Source organism: Toxotes jaculatrix, chromosome 16, assembly GCF_017976425.1.
Source record: "Toxotes jaculatrix isolate fToxJac2 chromosome 16, fToxJac2.pri, whole genome shotgun sequence".
Lineage (NCBI taxonomy): Eukaryota > Metazoa > Chordata > Actinopteri > Toxotidae > Toxotes > Toxotes jaculatrix.
In genome coordinates, this window is record NC_054409.1 from 19,514,026 (window position 1) to 19,532,764 (window position 18,739).

Sequence of the window (18,739 nt, forward strand, 5' to 3'; positions counted from 1 at the left end):
GAAAGCCCCAGTGAATACTAGAAGGCTGAGAAAAAGCAGAATCACAATTTTGGGATCATATGTAGAGGGCTCAAAAATGAAAATCCTATCAATTTTCTCACAGCTTGTTACAATAATAAGAAATGAGATAGGAAGAGAGGCTGAACTTTATGGAAATAATTGGAGAACAAAAGGTCACATCTGCACATTTCTCCATGGCTGATATTGTTTCTGTGTTTTGGTGTGATGTGAACTTGAGCAGAGGGTGAAACAGAAGCTCGATGCAATTCACAGCGCGATTATGATAGCACCACGTCCAAGGACATGCTGGCTCTGAGGCCAGGTGGACTAAATAAGGCTGTTTGTCATACACACAGCCAACAGTAAGAATACTTAAACTAAAACAAGAACAAGAGTGAAAGAAAAAGAAAAATGAGGTGAGAGAAAGAAGCAAAATATTGTCAGTTTCAACATATGCTCCAAGTTGGCACAATTACAGGAAGTTTCTTGCCTTTGCCCCATTCAGTGACATGAAAAATAAACAAAACAGTGAGGCAATACATCCACAGCTTATCATGCAATTAACCAAAGAGTAATTCAACTTCATAGTGGGGGTTTGAATATATGTATTGAAAGTCTTATGTCCAGAGTACAGGCCAATGGGAAGTCTTCTATTATGACCATTTAGCAGCTGAAGAGTCAGATATTTCTCCCAGACTAAAGACTAAGACTAAAAACAGAGATAAAAGAGAGTGACTCCAAATGAATGATAATGTTGTTGCGTAACTACTCGATGTGTAAATAAGTGGCTCACTAAAAAGACCAAAGAGCAAAGTTACTCAACGTAACAGACCAAGTAAGGCTGTAACAGCAAATACACAATAGTGCATTTTATTGTGAAGGAATTAATTCAAGTGCGAATGTCTTATTTATTCTTTCAAAAGTAACATAGTTTTGTTTGTGGCACTGGATTAGTTTGTGCAATCCATTATTTTGTAATGTACAAGCTAAGGCATTATTCTTTAAATCAACGTTTAACAGTAAGTTCTTTTTCTACTTTAACTCCAAATTTGTGTGATCCTCCCTTTCCTCTGTTCCTCACGCTAGATTTCTGCAGGAAGCCTTTAACAATGGGACCACCAGAGCTCGTGAAACCCAGCTGTAAGAAACCCAAACATGCACACTCAGTACAGACACACATATGTGATCACGTTTACATTTGCACACACAACCACATTTACAGTATGCACGGAGAGAGTCAACACGCAGCCATCCATTATCTCGAACATTAAATAGAATCTCCCAGTGTTTGTATGAAAAAACCACGGACGTGACAATAGACCAGCACTTCTGATTAGCTTACAGAGACCGGGAACAGCTGATGACCCGGCAGCACAGCTGACCTCATGCTCAACATTTGGTTTATTTTCTCAGCAGAAGTGATGGAGTAGTCAAGGCACCCCTGCTCAGTTTAAGGCAAAAAAAAAAAAAAACTCATAGTGGAAAATGACTAAATAAATACATTTACTCAAATTATGTACTTAAGTACACTTTTGAGGTACTCTTGATTTATTTGAGTGCTTCTAGTTTGTGCTATGTTATACTTCTCATCCACCACCACATTTCAGAGGGAAATATAGTACTTTATACTCCACTACAATACTATGAAGCTGTAAATTACTTTTGAGATGTTATCTTGTACTTTGAAAAATTGGTTTGGATATTTTATAGACTAAACAATCAGTTGATTAATCTGTAGAACAGCTGGCAGATTAATTGATAATGAAAATAATCATACATACAATAATGTGACGTTCAGTGGGTCCATTTGTCTCCAGGAAAAAAATACTTTTACTTTTGACACATTAAGCACAGTTTCTTGATAATACCTCCATACTTTTGTACTTTAGCATGGTTGCATTGCTAATCTTAATTAGTAAAAGAGCTGAATACTTCTTCCACGACTGCAAACCACATAAAAGTGTCTCAAGTGTTGAAAATGTCTAGGTTAACTTCAGATTTAGCCAGTGCCAGCTAATAATCCTGACCAGATGGCTTCTAGAGCCACTCACTAGTTGCGGTTAGAGGGCAACCGATGTTCACCCCAAAATAAGGGATCTGTGGCCAAAAAAGTCAAGTCAAAGTGAACATGATGAGGGGGCATGGAGACCTTACGATCTTAATCATCGTCTGGTTTCACAAGGGGAGGTAGCGTACAGAAGGGTCAGACGCACATGAGCACACACATACATGATATTCCCACCGAGTACCACGGCATATACCTGAGGAGATGTGACCCCCATTTGTGCCCTTCTCTGCCCCTGGATCCAGATTCACCACAGGAGACCTGTCAAGAAAGATCAAAACTAAATGTGACAGAAATTACCTTCCTCACGGTTATGATACAGGATTTCATAAACAAACCGGTCACATATTTAAAGCCCACTGGCCACTTCCGTGACTGTTATAAACACTCACTTTTGGCCGACATGATGTTTTATTCAGAGAGAAACAAAATCTGCTGTTCACTGTACTTTACTGTAGAATATGGTGCAGTGTTCCTGATGTGTGTGTTCAGCTTTACCACCTGTGACAACCAGCCGGTAAACAGCTCTGTTCCCTGATATTTGGAGAAGCTCTGGTTTGGACAAACAGGACTGAGTTGGCAAAATAAAATATAATAAAAGTCAGGAGCATACCCTGTAAAGTTTAAACAATCACTATAATATTACACTGAAACCATATGAGGGGAAATGCCATGAACTCGCTGTTGAGTAGCTACAATAGAGTATCACGTTACTCAATGATATTGTGAGTGAAACTGAATTTTTTTGGTAATGCTTTAATTCCTGTAGTTTCCAGGTAATTTCCCGGAAACTTTCCTCATAAAAGGGTGGCTGGTATTTAGCTAATTACCAGCTAATTTTTCCAAGAAAGCGTTTGGTACTAATTAAAGGAAGTGTTAGATTATCTAAAAATAGGAAACATTAGTGAAACAGCATTCACAAATTGATGTCAACATTAACTGGTAAACACAAGAAAAATCCCAGGATATTAGCTGGAAGATTCAGGATCTGAAAAACAAAGTGTGACCCGTTTTTCAAACAGCCATGCTGTATAATTCTGCTGCCTATAAAATAGATAGTTGTAATAATCTACAACTAATTTCATGCTTAATTGTTTTTAATATAGTGAACTGGTTCAGCAAGCTTCAAAGTAAATGAAACGCTATGAGGATTTAAGAGATGCATTCTCCTTAATTTTCAGATGCTATAGAAGCCAGTGCCTCTTCTTGGAATTTCAACCCGGAGCTGTGTGAGCAGGTAAATATGATTTCTTTTGTCTGTGGCTGTTGGCACTGAATGGTGAACTGAAAGCTGGTAAAGTTGATACTAAAATGCATTTCTGTCCTAAAACAACACTCATGTGTCCATATGTACATTTCAGGAATTATTGGTCACTGTGATTGAGCCTACTTTGCAACAACCCACTCAGTATCTATTAAACACAGTAAGTGAATGGCCGTGACATTTCACCCTCATACTGAATGGTCTGTGGTCTCTGAAACATAGATAAAGCTTTGTGTCTATTTTCTAAATCACAGCAAGCTCAGAAACGTTTGAGCTTGCCAGCAACCGGCTGTAACACCACCATCTACTTACTGAAATGTCAGTGACTGGAGGGTTCAAAGGTCAATTGTTTCAAAATTCAAAAACAACTGGGCCATGCACAGCTCTTTCTCATGTTCAAGTGTTCACATAGCTTTAGGAATCAACCTTGGCGGTCCCCCAGTGCGAGCCCCACCAACCCTCACGTCTCCACCCGTGTCTACAGTGCTGTCATGTCAGATGTCACACCAAGAAATTACTGCTGCCCTGAGCTGAATATGATATCCTCCAATCACAATGGCTGTGTGTTATGTCAAAAATGTGATGTCGCATGCCTCAAAACAACTGTGCATGTGTGTGAACATGTGCACATGCCTACTGATGTATGTGTAATCATGCCTGTCTGCTGGGACAAAAGAGAAGAGTCATCATAGCAGTTCATTCGTCAATAGATGATGAGAAGCTTCTTGCTTTAACTTTTGGGAAATTGATGTGAAGCTGCCAGTGGGGAGTGACTGTAGTTTTGGCACTCGTCGTCCTTTAAACAATCAACTGAGCAAAGCCCCACCAAACACCATGGTCTGGGGACAATATTTAATGGAAATCACGTTCCTGTCATTGTTAGGTAGTTGTAGTCATACACAGCTAAACCCAGAAACATAACGGCCTTTAGCTTTTGTCCCAACTTCCACAACAATGTTTCTTAATCTTTTCAGATATCACAAGAAGAAACAATACTAACAGTCTAAAGCCATGTTAGCAGCTTTGTGAGCATCTGAACTTAGGCACAGTTCTCTTTTGGGCTAAATGCTAATGTCAGCATGATATTGCGAACAAGTTTTGTGTGTCAACCTGCTAACATTTGCCGATTAACACTAAACACAAAGTACAGCTGAGGCTGAATGTTTTGTTTTGAAATGAGACGTGCAAAAGCACGTCTCATTCTCTGATTTCAGAGATAAAAGATTCACCACTGCTGCAGCGAAGGGCAGAGGTGTCTGTTGTAGACAGAGAGCCAGTGGCCAGGCTGTAACCCACACTCTGACTCAGTGTTGTCAGAGTCAAAGGGTCGAGACCCTGTGACAGCCCTCTGTAGAGAAAAGTGAAGCTGCAGGGAGACAGAGCCCCTGGAGAGAGGAGACTGAAGAGATCTCTAATTGCTGCCCACATGTGTCAGATTGTTGTTTTCAGCTGCCCAGAGGGGAGAGACTGGAGGGTTACTTTGAAAACAGTGTGGTAATTATACTCACATGTATCAGAAAATAGCTCTACATTGGCATATACATGGCAAAAGGTTGTGTCCTTTCAGTGGAAAAGTTTTACAAGTTAGGCGCGGGTGACGGCTTTTTTTTTTTTTTTTTTAAAGGGTAGTGTACCATGAGCCCTAACATGCTCAGACAGGGCAATGTCTAATACCCAGGAAACAAAGCACAGACTACTCATCTCATTCGTTTCCATCTGTTTTTTATTATGAGCCATTTCCTATTTATTGATGACTATCCAAACATTTGTTTTAGACACAGTATAAAAGAATAAATAAAGAAAAAAGGGACAGTGAACACGGGAACAAGAAATAGTGAGGAACAAAGACGGCCTTCAACTCAAGAGATTTCCATTTGCTCCCTTTGCTCTGCTTAATGTTAGAGTTCAAAACATAGTCAAAATCTGCTCTCATCAAAGAGGAATCATTGAGGATGGATCTGCTTTTTCTCACACTGAGCTGACACAGGACTTTCTCCCGCCCCCGAAGTTCACCACCAGTGGGATTGCTAAGTCACCACCAGTGCTGCTACCACTGAGAGAGCTAGTCTTATCTTACACACTCAATCCCGTCACTGTTTGTTGGAGATTAAAAAACAGAGGCAATAAAAGGGGGAAAAAAAACAGACTAAGCCAAGACACCCGTATATAGCAACTAGTTGCTGTATTAGTCCCCTCAAGAATACAGTTTCTTTTTACAGAGGCAAACTTAGAAAGCAGTAGAGGTGTTATCCTCCAAACAACATTAATTTGGCTCTTTAAAGGGGCACTCTGCCAATTTCACTCACTAAGTTTACTAGTCATGGGAAGCCTGTGAAAACAGTTGCATGTGTTCTGTCGGCCTGGCAGAGCTCTGTTTCGTTAAGTCTGAAAACATGGACGTCATCAGGGTTATCTCAGCTTGGACTCGGAAACAACAAATTAACAATACAAAACCTGAGGTCAGAGCATGACAGACATGAGCATTTACGACACAGGAAGGGTCTGATGAGAAGATTATTGGTTGCATTATGGAGAATGTTGGATGGGAAGTTTTTGGAGATTTTATATTGAGGACTAAATGTCTGGATAGTTTTTCCCTCTAGTTCCTCTAGCTTTTTTTTTAAAGCTGCATTAAATGATTTTCTTGGCCACTTGGGGGCAGCAAAAGCAGAACTAGCTGTAAACAACAACATAGACATAAACCTTTAAAGTTGTTATGGCAAGCAGCTTCCTATTTACACATCCTTAGAACCAAATCAATGAGCTGGACAAAAAGCAAGACGCTCTGCTGGGTGATTATTCTCTGCGGCTTTGCTGCTACGAGCAAAATTTCTGACGTTGCATTCAGTCGTTTGATCCATTGGTCATATGATATTATTGATTAGTGCAGCTCAAATCTGTCTCTTGTGAGTCCCACTACTTTATGGAACTAAATCGCTGCAGTGTCTAATTTGTGAAAGGTCAGCTGATGCTATTTTAGTTAAATATAGTTCCATATTTCCAGGTATCAAATCAGTATACAATGCAACCACAGGGCCATACATAGTATATGTTTACTGTGAGCTGTCATCTAACTTTACACACAAGCACTGTCCTCTTGTATACATTACAGATTCCTTAGATGCTCACTGTAAATACTTTTTACTGGAGGGGAAAGGTTGTTTTTGGGGTTGGAGGGTCTATTGCTTGGCTTTAGCATCACCCAATGATTGACTCAGTCTGCAAATATCCTTGTTGTTGTGACAATGTTGTCTGTCAGACTATATGAACTGAGCTAATTTCCTTCACTTAAAGGGATTTACTGTCCTTGGGATCTACAGTTTGTCTTCATTACCTCAGGGGAGCCCTACACTGCAAAGAGCAGCTCAGAGAAGCGACACTGAGTGGGGAAAAATGTTTTTAGAGTATTTTATTCAAATGAAGTATTTGTGAAATTGAATGAAGATGCCTTTGATTCATTAGGGACCCTGAGAGCCTCGTATCTACGCTTCTAATGCCCTCTTCCTGTCTGCATGTACACTGACAGTTAAAGCGGGAGAGAGAAGAAAAACACATTAGAATAGACCTTCGTAGCTAATAGAGGAATATAGCATGTCAGGATGAAACGCAAGGGGTTGGAGGAAGGGGAGGAAACTGTGTAGAGGTCACAAATGAAAACATGGAGTACCATTACTACAACCTCTATACACTGTTACCAGGAGAAGAAATCGTATGGGGGGGGTGTAAGGCGATGAGGAAAGGGGCCGATGGGTGGGGAAGGATATGTTGTAGTGAGGAAATGCATGGAAACTAATCAGAGTCTTCCTGAGTCTCAGCCTCAGATATCTGCAGGGCTGAAGACAGGAAGGACTCCTGTAAACTGTCTCATTCACTGGGAGTTCCTGAGACCCTGTCTGATTCAGATCTGTGTCCTTGTGTAAATTGTTGTAACCCCAAATTACTTTTGCCACATAGTGTGCATGTACATAGTTATGCAGTGAGTCAGCCTACAACAGGATATACTGTATGTATGGTAAATAACTCATTCTTTATGCTAGCTGATGAAATGATCTTCATGTTTGCAGTTCTTTGTGTATAAAGAGGCCCACAATATTTACACACAGAAATGGAGATGGATAACAGTGGCTCAGTGACTGAAGAAATAGAGACAAGCATGCAGGTGTGTATGAGAGTGTGTGTTTGTGTGGGTGCTGTGACACAGAAAGTGTAGCAATGATTGTTGGGGCAACACAATTTAAAGTGAGATGGCAGTGGATTATAGGTGCTTCGCTGTGGCTTAAAGAGGATTTCATGATGACTTCATGATGATTCAGTGATTTTCTTTGACAAGGAGAATGACAGAAACAGTTGTTTCTGAAAGTGCTTCAAAACAACATATGTTTATGTTTAAGTGACAGAGCTCTCTAACGAAACAAGTACGGTGATGTTTTGGCAAATGGAGGAGGTTGCAGTGGGTGGATGGGTCTGCCAAAAGTTGGATTTCAACATGAGAAAGAGTTTATAGAGTTTTACAGCAAGTTTCAGCTCTTTGTTTAGCTCAGACAAACAAAGTACTTTGTCATTTAGGTCAGAGGATTTTTTTTAACTACATACACAACATGACAAACATCATATTATTTATACAATATCTCAGAAACAATGGCAGTCTGTAACAAGTGACCTAACTAAAATGCCAGTGGATACAGTCCAAGGCAACTGTGTTTGCATATTGAGAGAACAGTGAAACAATCACTGGTCACATGTGACAACAACTTGAACGAAAATAATGATAATAGCTGTAAAAATGTGGGGTTGCAGTTGTAGCTGTGGTAGGAAATCTGGTGTAGACTTTGCTGAGTTGAAATAAGGTGGTTGGCTATTGATTACCAGTGGTTATTAAGGTGTCAGTAATCATCTGCACGGTAAACCCCAGTGTTTTCTGAGGTGTCATTATGCGGTTTTCTACTTGTAATTACCAAGAGGAGGTTGATGACAGCTGTTTTCTCCCCAGCAGTTTGATACATGTTGAGCTTGCCACCAGAGGATTTGTATGTTCCACTTGTGAACTATTTCAAGATGATTAAAATAACATATGAAATAGTGCAAAATTGGCAAGCTTAATCTGAAGATGTTTTACAGATTTGAGGTAGGCTGGCTCTATTACAGGATTATGGACAGAACTGTGTATTCATTTTTTTAAGTGAACCTCGCAGCTGTGAGAGGTTAAAGTGGGCTGAGCAAAAAAAAATTTAGTTTCTTTCATTCTAAAAATGTGTTTTTTTCCCTCCAGTTTGACATTAAGATGTGAATTTATGAACTGAGCCACTAACACACACCAGAATATGAACTGCTGGGCATCAGGAATTAATCATACAGTTTTATCTGCTCACTCAAAAAAAAAAAAAAAAAAAATGCTTCTTGCGGTGACAGGTAAAGATGCCAATTTCTGATTTTGCAAAAATACCTGAGAATTCGTGAGCTTGCTCCAGCTTGTCCATTATGCCCATGTTGGATGTAGTAGTTCAGCTCTGAAATCTACTGTGGATACCAGAGCATAGAGTGATCAGATGATGTTATGATAGATTTATATACTGTATTACCTTTGAGACATGAACTCATTTCAACAATTTGGTTTGAATAACTCGCCTGAGAAATGAGACTACGTTGTTCAACAGATGAAAAACATCTTTCAGGAGCGACAGAATAAATCGTACATAGAGCACAACACAGGTGGTGACTTCAGACTTCTTTATATGGTAGTGGCAATATAACCTTCAACAGAAACCCACAGCTGGTAAATGAGTGTGGACCCCTGGGAAATATATCACTCACATGGAGGGTTGAGTGTGGAAAGGGGGTATAAGACCAATTCAACTAATTTGAGAGCTCTTTGAGTTTGTTCACTGGCTTTCACTCACACTTGCACTCTGAACTTTTCTCCTGAGCTTCTGAGTTTTAACTTTGATCCCATATTTTTAAAAAAAAATGCCACAATGTCATTTTCACACAATAAATTACTCATAAATTGGCCAGATATGTGATGCACTTTTACACCAATAACATGTTCTGGTATGCAGGGCACTTATGATGCAATTATACTGACACTTTAATACTGTTATAATAAAAACCAGTTCAAGTGAAGGATCAGCTGCCACAGACTGAACTCTGCATGTTAAAATAAGATCACCTAACTGTTCAGCACCGTCTCCTCTCCGGACATCACTGCGCTGATGTTAGTGGACTGCTAAGATTTTCCCATGGACTCGCCGAACCCCCCCCCCCCCCCCCCCCCCCCCCCCGCAAAACGCAGCGAATGAGGTCCTGTGCACAGTGAACTTACAACTCTCCCACCCGCCTTCCTCCTCCTCCTCATTCTCCATCTCCTCCCTGCTTGTTTCTGTCTGTCCTCGGCAGAGACGGCTCGCAATGGGACAGAGCTCATTCCGAGTGGTGGAGTAAGTTTGAAACAGGACTTGTGACTATTAAAGGAGTCGATGCTGCAGCCCGGGAAATGTCTTGTGGACTCTTGTTAGTCATTTAGCGATTTCATTTCTCCGAGGACCTTTGTTTATATCTGAGCATTTCCCGAGCGCGAAAGGGAAAAAAGTCCGTGGAATAACTGAAGCTACTGGGAAACCACTTTGTGCGTCAAGATGAAGACAAGTCAACATTTCATTTTGACAATATTGGGAGCTGTTGGTGAGTGATCGCTTGAAATGAATGGGTCATTTGTGCTGATTCTCAGATGAGCTGGTGAGTGCGGTCCTTCTGCCGCGTCAGTGTCTTCAGCGCATCTCTGCGCACACGGCGTCCAGCAGCTTGGATCATCCCTGTCTTTGTAATTGACGACAAAAAGCATGCATTAGGTGTGTCACTCACGCAAAAAGCATGCATTAGGTGTGTCACTCACGCTGCCTGTGCGCCCATTAAAAGGTGGTGGTGGCACCACAGTGTCCTCGTAAACTGCCCCTAATTACTTTCCGTCCGGATTGCCCAGATGTTATTTATTCTGACTGAGGGAAACCACAGAGCTCTTAATTGTTTCTACGTGCAGCAGCATGGCATTGCCTCATGTAACAGAGACATTACAGTCTGTCAAATTACCGTATTGCGCCTTTAATTGAATGTTTCCCAAGCTTGTGTTTACACACCAGGGTCAAGACTTCCTGGAATGGTGAATTTTGTTGCTTCTGTGCAAAATATTTCTGCAGTGTCTTGCATGTTCTGCAGAGTGTTTGCAAAGCATGTGTCATGCGGTCTTAAGTCAGATACTGACAGTGGGGCTCTGTATCAGAAATGGATCTGTGTGTTGGTACTGGGGAGTCCCTCTGGTGATGGGATGCGATCTCATGTTCAGCTCCACAGCAGCAGTAGTGAATTAACTTCTAGGTCACGTCGAAGTAGTTCAAACATGAGGGAAAGTACCGGCAAAGTTGAGTGGACCACTCCTCTGAGTGTGGAGGAGAAGAGGAAGGAGAACAAAGTAAACAGTGCAGGTCTCTCTTTAATTCTCAGATTCCTGCGCTTACATGTGATACGGGCTTGTGATGGTCATTAGAGAATTGAGTTAGAGATGGAGATAAATGTGTGTTTGTGTGTGTGTGTGTGTGTGTGTGTGTGTGTAAGGAGATCAGCAGAAGCTCGCAAAGCAAATCATTACCATCACATCAAGAAGTCAGGTTTACTTAGTGTGCCCCATTTGCCCCCCCACCCCACATTTAGCTCCTCCAATCAAGTTTCTGCAGGTCATCAAACAATGATCTTCCCTCTGTCTGTGCAACTTCCAGCTGATTGTTTGTGAATGATGCTGGCTGTGATTGCTTAACTTAGCTTGTGTAGTGTTTTGTTATTGCCTTGTGTCTACTCCCTCACACTCCTACTGGTCTGAGCCATAGAATTATAACCTCACTTGGGTTACACAGGGGTGGAAGACCATACTTGGGGATCCCGTGTTGTGCTGTCGGAGCTACTTCTGCCTGCCTCAGAGGCCCACATGTGGTTATTGTAGTGGCAGCATTTAACCTCTGTAAATTCCTAACGGAGATGAGGCTACAGGTGGTTTGAGTTTGGTCCTGCAGAAGAGAGGGGCATCTGGCTTCAATCAGTACGTAGGACCAGAGTGACCAAGCTTACTAAGGATGTGAACAGCAGGAACACCTTTACTTGATTTGATAACTAATGATTATTTTCATTTAGTCCATAAAATGTTATGAAAAAGTGCATAAAATGCCCATCACAGAGCCTGAGATGATGTCCTCAAATTGCTCATTTTATTTGACAAAGAGTCCAAAATAGGCCTCAAACCATAGGTCGATTAATCAGTTAGTCGATTGACAGAAAAATAATTGGCAATTACTTTGACAACTGATGAATCATTCCTATAATTTTACAAGCAAAATTAGTGGAAAAAATGAAAATGTTCTCGAGTTTCAGCTTCTAAAATGAGAGCATTTGCTGCTTTTCTCTGTCAGATATCACTTTAAACTGAATATCTTTGGGGTTTGGGCTTTTGGTCGGACAAAACAAGACATCTGATGATGCTCAGGGCTCTGGGATGTTGCGATGGGTATTTAATGACAATGTTTTGACATTTTACAAACTAATGATTAATTGAAAAAAGTTAAAAGAATTGATAATGGAAATAAGTTAGTTGTAGCCCTAGTTTAGTTACATAAAACAATATTTTTGCTGACTTGATAACATGTTTGTTTGTCAGATATGAGAAATATCCGTGGGATTTTACAGAGTTCATATTGTTCTTTAACACACTCGACATTGCCTGTTTATGTGGCTTGTCACATAACCAGAATACAGACCACATGTTCTTCTTACTTGAGGATGTATTTAATGTCTTAGTCTTTTTAACTTTTTTTTTTTGTGCTGTAAAGATGGAGAGAAGGGGCGAAAGGTTTGTTGAACACAAACTGATTTAGATTCCTTAACATTTCTTTGAGGACTGGGATTAGTTTTTAGTTTTTCCTGCAGTTTCTGACGTCCAATTTGGGAATTTGTCTTTTCCCCCTCATTTTTGTGAGCACACAGAAAGCTGAAGTGGATGACCACAGTAGACGGTTAATTCATTGAAAGCTGTAAGGTCAGATGATGCAAGTCTTCAGACACTAAAGCTCTGAATTGAATTTATGAGCCTGGCGAGACTGAGTAGTGAACTCGGCCATTGCCGTCATTAGCAATATGTCTTCTCCTCCCCCTCTCCTCTGCTATCTCTACCATCTTTCATTTGAACCAGTCTACTCCCTTGGTCACAGCAATCAGCAGTAATTAAACATAAACTGAGTAATTAAGATTTTACATGTTTAACACATATTTATTTTATATTTTTTGTGTCAAGTGCAGCTTAGAGAAGTCTGAAGTTATCTACAAACTTAGAGGGTGCGAAAAAAAAATTAAGGCCATGTTCAAATCAGATCCAATGACATGGACAGCTCTAAGTACATCAGTTCACATGTATATCTCGAGTGGCCACTTGTGATCGGATCTCTCTCACTTCCCCACTTGATATTCAAATAAACCCGTGCATCATTTTCCATTTAAAAAAGTGCATGTCTGACCTGGTGGTTCATGGTTAGGGCTGTATAAGATGTGGTAAAGTGTCAGGTTTTCACACCTCCTACAAACGTGCATATTTGCGTACCATCTAACACTTAGCTCATGGTTTATATACCCTGTCTGACTGTGTGACAGTCTGTTGCTGTGCTGAGATCAGACTTTGGTTCAGTGTCATGATCACACTCTGCTTACATGTTAGATGTGTACAGTGTCCCTCAAAAAGGCAGGTTGGGATATTTGAAGTATTACGGGAGGAGTTCCTCTTTGAAAGAGATGAACCTTCAAGAGATTTGAAGATAAAGAGGGATGCCCCTGATCTCATAACATTTGGTAGCCCATTCCACCATCAGGGAAACATAACTGAGAACAGCATGGACTGTGATGGCCTTATGTGCAGGGACGGCAATGCCACACGACGTTCCTTAAAGGAACACGGTGGCCAAGAACGAGCATAAGCTTGGGTGATGGAGTTCAGGAAAATAGAACAGCGGTACCTGTGTTAATGAAAGGAACAAAAACCCCTTTTCACACAAACCTATAAATGGATATCAATTATAACAAGAATCTATACTGGCTTAGTTTAGTAAGAGTGTGAGTTTCAAGAGTTTGAAGTCACGCAGAAAGTCCACGGGCGCCCTTTGACTGATTCAAATCTACACACTTTCAAAGTGTCAGGGATATTTTTTCTTCCATTCAAAGTCAAGAAAGAGCCACCTAGCCAAGCTTATTTGTAATGATTGGAGTGATTTGTACATGGTTGACACAGAATGTGTGTAGTTTGTTTTAAATGCCAACATTTAATTTTCAGCTACTTCTCTTGAGATCAATTTTGAGTGGCACTGACGCTCGTTGAAATGAAGACAAGCTTGTGCATCTCTTGTTCACACAGAGGTGACTGAAAAAAAGCTAACGTTGCAGGAAGTTGCACTCTGTGGATAAACAAAAAACAGAAGAGCATATATTTCCCTGAAGAAGAGCGCTAGTCAAACGACAGTTCAAAGATTTAACCCCCAAGGCTGTGAAACCACACAGCCCACCCACATGACTTGGTTTCAGACTCTGCCGCTTCAACCTACTACAGATGTGTAACTTTAATGTTGTTAGTGATTCTGCTGTCTGCACAGCACATGGCAACCATGAAACTAGAACTTGCAGAGTGGAAAATGTTCAAATTCAGGTAAAGCTGGTATACTTTCTAACATCAGTCATAACATTTCTGCTGCACTGGTCAAAGCTGATGACAGTTGCACCCTTAAGTCTTGTTATGTAGGTTACAATGAGCACTAGTCTCAGACAAAACCTAATATCTAAAGGGATTAATTTTTAAAGATTTCTTTTAATATTTTGTGCCTTTAGTGGACAGCTTGCAGTTATAGTCAAGAACAGGAAATATGGCGAGAGAGAGAGAGAGAGAGATAAAATGTAATGCAATAAACCAGTTTTGACTTATTCACTAATATTTCAACATCTATTAGATGGATTGGCACAGCACTTTAGACAGGCTTCCATGGTTCCCAGAGGATGAAGCCTAATGACTTAAATTATATGAGCACCATTGTGCCTAATTATAGCCTGACAGAGCTGCAAGCATAGCTGTAGTGTCTCAATCTTTTTTGACCACGCCAGCAGTATGGCTCTAGGGATGAAAATGTAGGTTGGTCCATCACACTTTCCAGGCTGAAATGTTTCAAAAACTACTTGGTGGATCTAGTGCCACCAGTTGGTTGTTTGGGTTTCAGAATGAAAACTCAGCAACTGTTGGAAGGATTTTCTCAGCAGGTCTTTTCTTAACTTGTTTTCACACTTATTGCAACAATTCAGTCTGCTATTATTATCACAACCTGCTTACAGTGAGTACTCATGTATTGTCCTTGTTCGTTTAGTTTATCTCCATTTTTGCACACTGTCTTAGGAAAAATGCAATTTGGTTTTTCTGTGCGCTCCTCATTGTATGTTCTTGAATGACAAGTTCACTTGGACTTTGACTTTTCATGTAACACCATCACCAAGTCAAAACATCCAATTTGTCCATTACTTTGGTTTATCTAACCATCTAGTTTTCGTTATAATGAGTGTTTATTGCCTCACAGAGCAGCAGGCGTGGCTGTAAACCCTAAACCTTGTTACAGTTCAAATGAAAGTGACTAATGTCTGTTCTGTGTATATGAATGATGTAACACATATGAATGTTTGTAACACACAGGGTTGGGTTCTACCACAGAACTCAGTAATCACTGAGTAATTGTGTTGTCTGACAGCTGCAGACGGGAAACTGAGGCAGAAATAAAAGGAAATTAAGGTTGCCAAGGTAATGCCTGTGCCAAATCGTTTCTGTTAAATTACCTCCAAGAGTTTCATGGTTTTAGCAGTGACATGCAGATCTTAGTTTTACCTCTCATTCTTGTAAAATGGTTACATACACTAGATGTATTATTTCTTACCATGGGTGCCACTTAGATACTTCCCATTTCATTCAGTTAGGAACCTTCTTCAGTAAAAAAGAGTTTTCGACTGCAGCCCCTGTTTTTGGTTGCAAATGTAAACCATTAACGTTATCTGTCAGATGCTGACTGTACCATTTAACTGACTGACTGAAGGTTGGTTTTCATCCACCAGTTTTTTTATGTGCATTTTCAATACTGGAATGAAAAAGCCTCAGTGGAAACCCTGGACATTCGGAAAAAAAAACAGCTAAAAAGGCCTGAGATGGAAATGTTCATGAATCGGCTAGAGCAAAACATGACAAAGTGCAACAGAAACAGACTCAGCAAAAAAAAGCAGAAGGCATCAGATCTGTGTGGACAACCACAGTGCTAGAGCAATCCAACTGCACTTACACTAGGCTAAGTACTTACATGGCAGCAAAAGTTGAAATGAAAGGGTGCGTCGCTTTAAATGTTGCTCCCTACTGGGGATGGCATTATCTGCTTCCTTTTGTAAGGGATGGTCCAGTGTACACTATGCTAAAAGGAGATAAGAAAGGACCCAATGAATTTGAGTCTACTGCGATGGTTTAAATGGCATAGCCTGATGAACTGACCACCTAATATTTGCATAACAGCAGTGTTTGGAAATATTTGCCTTTTCTTTTGCCAAATTTCTTGAAATTTGGTTAATATTTGGACTATACTTGGATGGTAGCCCACTCTGAGAGACAATTAATCTGACTGCGTTTGAATAGCAGGGAATATCTCCGCAAAGTATTTGAAAATTTCATCTAAGTGATGACTTACACGCTTGTGAGATAAGTGCAGAATAATCCTCAAACTTTAACCCAACACCATACACACACACATAAGAACGAAAATGATATCTGTCATAAAAGGTTAAAATAAACAAGACACCCGTGAAGGTGTGACATCACATGTCGTGTCAGCTTACGTAGGTCTTAACCTCCACACAAGGTCAAGCCACACACACAGACGCACACATGTATAAACACACAGATGTACGCGGAACACATAAAAGCATTCGGCATGCGTTTCACACCTCATCATTCATCAGCACTTTTCTTCAGACTGCTACAATTTCAGCATTTTTCAGGAGCATCCCCCTAACCCTGTTATGCCCAGGAGTAATTGTTTCCATATTGGAGATATGTTATCTAAAATGCTTTTTTTTTCAATGTTAGGTATATATAAACTGCACCGACACTTTTATCATTTATCTCAGCAGCAGAGCACAAGTTATCAGTTACTCCCTGTCTCTTCAGACAGCCATGTCTGCAGATAGTTGGTGTATGCTGAGGTATTTTTCAGACACATGACCTCTGGTTCTGCACAGTTGTTGTGAGGCATCAGGGGCAAAGAGGAGGGAGGTAGGAGGCAGCAGCTGGGTAGAGAACAGGAAGGCAAAGTTCGGAGGGAGGTCCATTTCACAGAATGTTTGGTTGGAGGAGGTTGCATCCAATTTGAGAAACAGAAGGAGAAGAGTGAAAAGTGCATTAGATAAAGAGACCATGGGTAACCACTGCTTCTGTTTTTCAAACAGAGAGAGTTGGTCGTCTCTGCAGTTTCCTTTGATGATATTACAGTGGTCAAGAGGTTCTGAAAACATTGGCTGTCCTTTATGTTATGTATTATGTTATGTGTTATGTTTAGTATGAACTAAGAGACTGTTTCTAGTCTTTATGCTAAGCTAAGCTAACTATCCACGAACTATCGTACAAACACACTGACAAGCAGGTGCAGTGAAGAAACTTTAACAGATGAAATGATGAGGTCCAGGCTTACAGAAAGATGGATGGATAAGCAGGTAGGCACAGACAACAGGTTACTACACTCAGGTAGCAGGCACATGGGGAAACAGTAGTTAAATAATCCATCTTTTGACACACACAGTTCCACTGCAGGCTGTGGAGGTCCCCTCCTGTAACCTCGTGACAGCTTTTTATTTATTATGAAAAATTACCTTAAATAAAATTTTGTATTTCTTTTTCTTTGCTTTGCTTTTTCTGTTGATAATGATGGAATACATGTTGGTTTTAGAGGTATGATCAAACTGTTATTACTACTGTTACACAAACACAGACACACATTCTCATAGTCTCTGGGGCAAAGTACTGATAGTTCAGATCCTGGTTGGATGCGATTCTCTCCCTCTCTCTCTCCCTCTCTCTCTCTCTCTCTCTCTCTCTCTCTCTCTCTCTGTGCAGTCTGAGCCGTGCTGCATGCAGCACTGTGCACCAGGCCAGACCAGCCCTCCACCCCCCTGTCTCTCTCCCAGGCCAGTGGCGGGCCAGAGCTATCCATCAAACCAGTATCATACAGGGAGCAGTGGAGCTGTGGCTTCTGCCTGGGGCAACATGTTCACATTAACCTCTTTGACAAAAGGCCAACGCGAGTGGCCATGCTAGTCATGATATTCTTCTCTCAGACAAAAGTTTCATGGGAAAAAAGCAGCTGAATTGGAGCTTGCAGCGTTTCAGTGTTTTCAGGTCCGGTAGGTCAGAATGAGGCAGCACATGGAGCCAGTTAAAGCCAATTTCTTTTTCTTACGTTCATGTAACTAAAACTAAGACTACGATTAAAAAAAAAAAAATCAGATTGACTTTTATGTATATTAGTGGAAAAAGACTTGAGAATGTATTGGTCAAGTCAGAAGCGCACTGGACCAGAACTGGAAGTTGAGTGGGAGGAGGCCCAGATGGATGTAAAATTGTTCTGAAGTGTCTGTGATGAAAAATGAGAATGCTGTTGACAAAAATGTGCCATAATAGCTCATGGGGCCTATTACTTTCATTTAATTTTCTTTTTAAAAAAGGACATTGCACATGCATTGAAAGGAGACCCCGACCCCTCACTTCAGCTCCTCAGTTTTTGTCTACTGTTAAGTTGCAAAAGGTGCAGCCAGGCTTCAGTTTTGCATCATTAACAATAACAATAACACTTCAGTCAAGCTTTATTTCACACTGCACAACTAATCTGGTGAAAACTGGTGAAGAGGATAGGACTGCAATAATTAAAAATGATTTCTTTCATCTTTTCAGATCACATTATCTGTGCTGAATAATGTATTCATATTCGTTTACACCCCTTAGGTGTGCTAATAAATGATAATGCTGGCCCACACTGTTGCAACTTCAAGGCCTGACCATGAAACTTATTTCACTTCACTTGGAGTGACAATGCATCTCTGTCCAGTATTGTGCATGTGAAAGAAGCAGCATAACAGCAGCAGCAGAGACAATTCTAAACTGCCTCAGGTTATTTTTGGTGTTTGGCTGTGAGAAAAACTTTTCATAAATAGTTAGAGAAGGAACTGAAGTGATCTGAAACTCTGTTAGCACAGCATTACAGACTCTCATTATGTCTCAGCATCCTTGTTTGACTTTTTGTGTGGATTTTTTATTTTTGTTCATCTTA

The 18,739-nt window shown here is 40.5% G+C and overlaps 1 protein-coding gene and 1 long non-coding RNA gene across 2 annotated transcripts in view; both read left to right on the forward strand.

Annotated features, from left to right (window-relative positions):
- The first annotated feature begins 1,086 nt into the window (after positions 1–1,086).
- Positions 1,087–3,478, forward strand: LOC121195927. The gene is made up of 3 exons (XR_005895523.1): positions 1,087–1,140; positions 3,247–3,302; positions 3,427–3,478. It is a non-coding gene; the product is annotated as an uncharacterized LOC121195927 (long non-coding RNA).
- Positions 3,479–9,648: 6,170 nt separating this feature from the next.
- Positions 9,649–18,739, forward strand: part of itga1 (integrin, alpha 1) — a 40,978-nt gene continuing 31,887 nt past the window's right edge. The window contains exon 1 of the mRNA XM_041058440.1: positions 9,649–10,007. Coding sequence (XP_040914374.1) covers positions 9,962–10,007 — 46 coding nt within the window. The 5' untranslated portion in view covers positions 9,649–9,961. The remainder of the gene's footprint in view (positions 10,008–18,739) is intronic.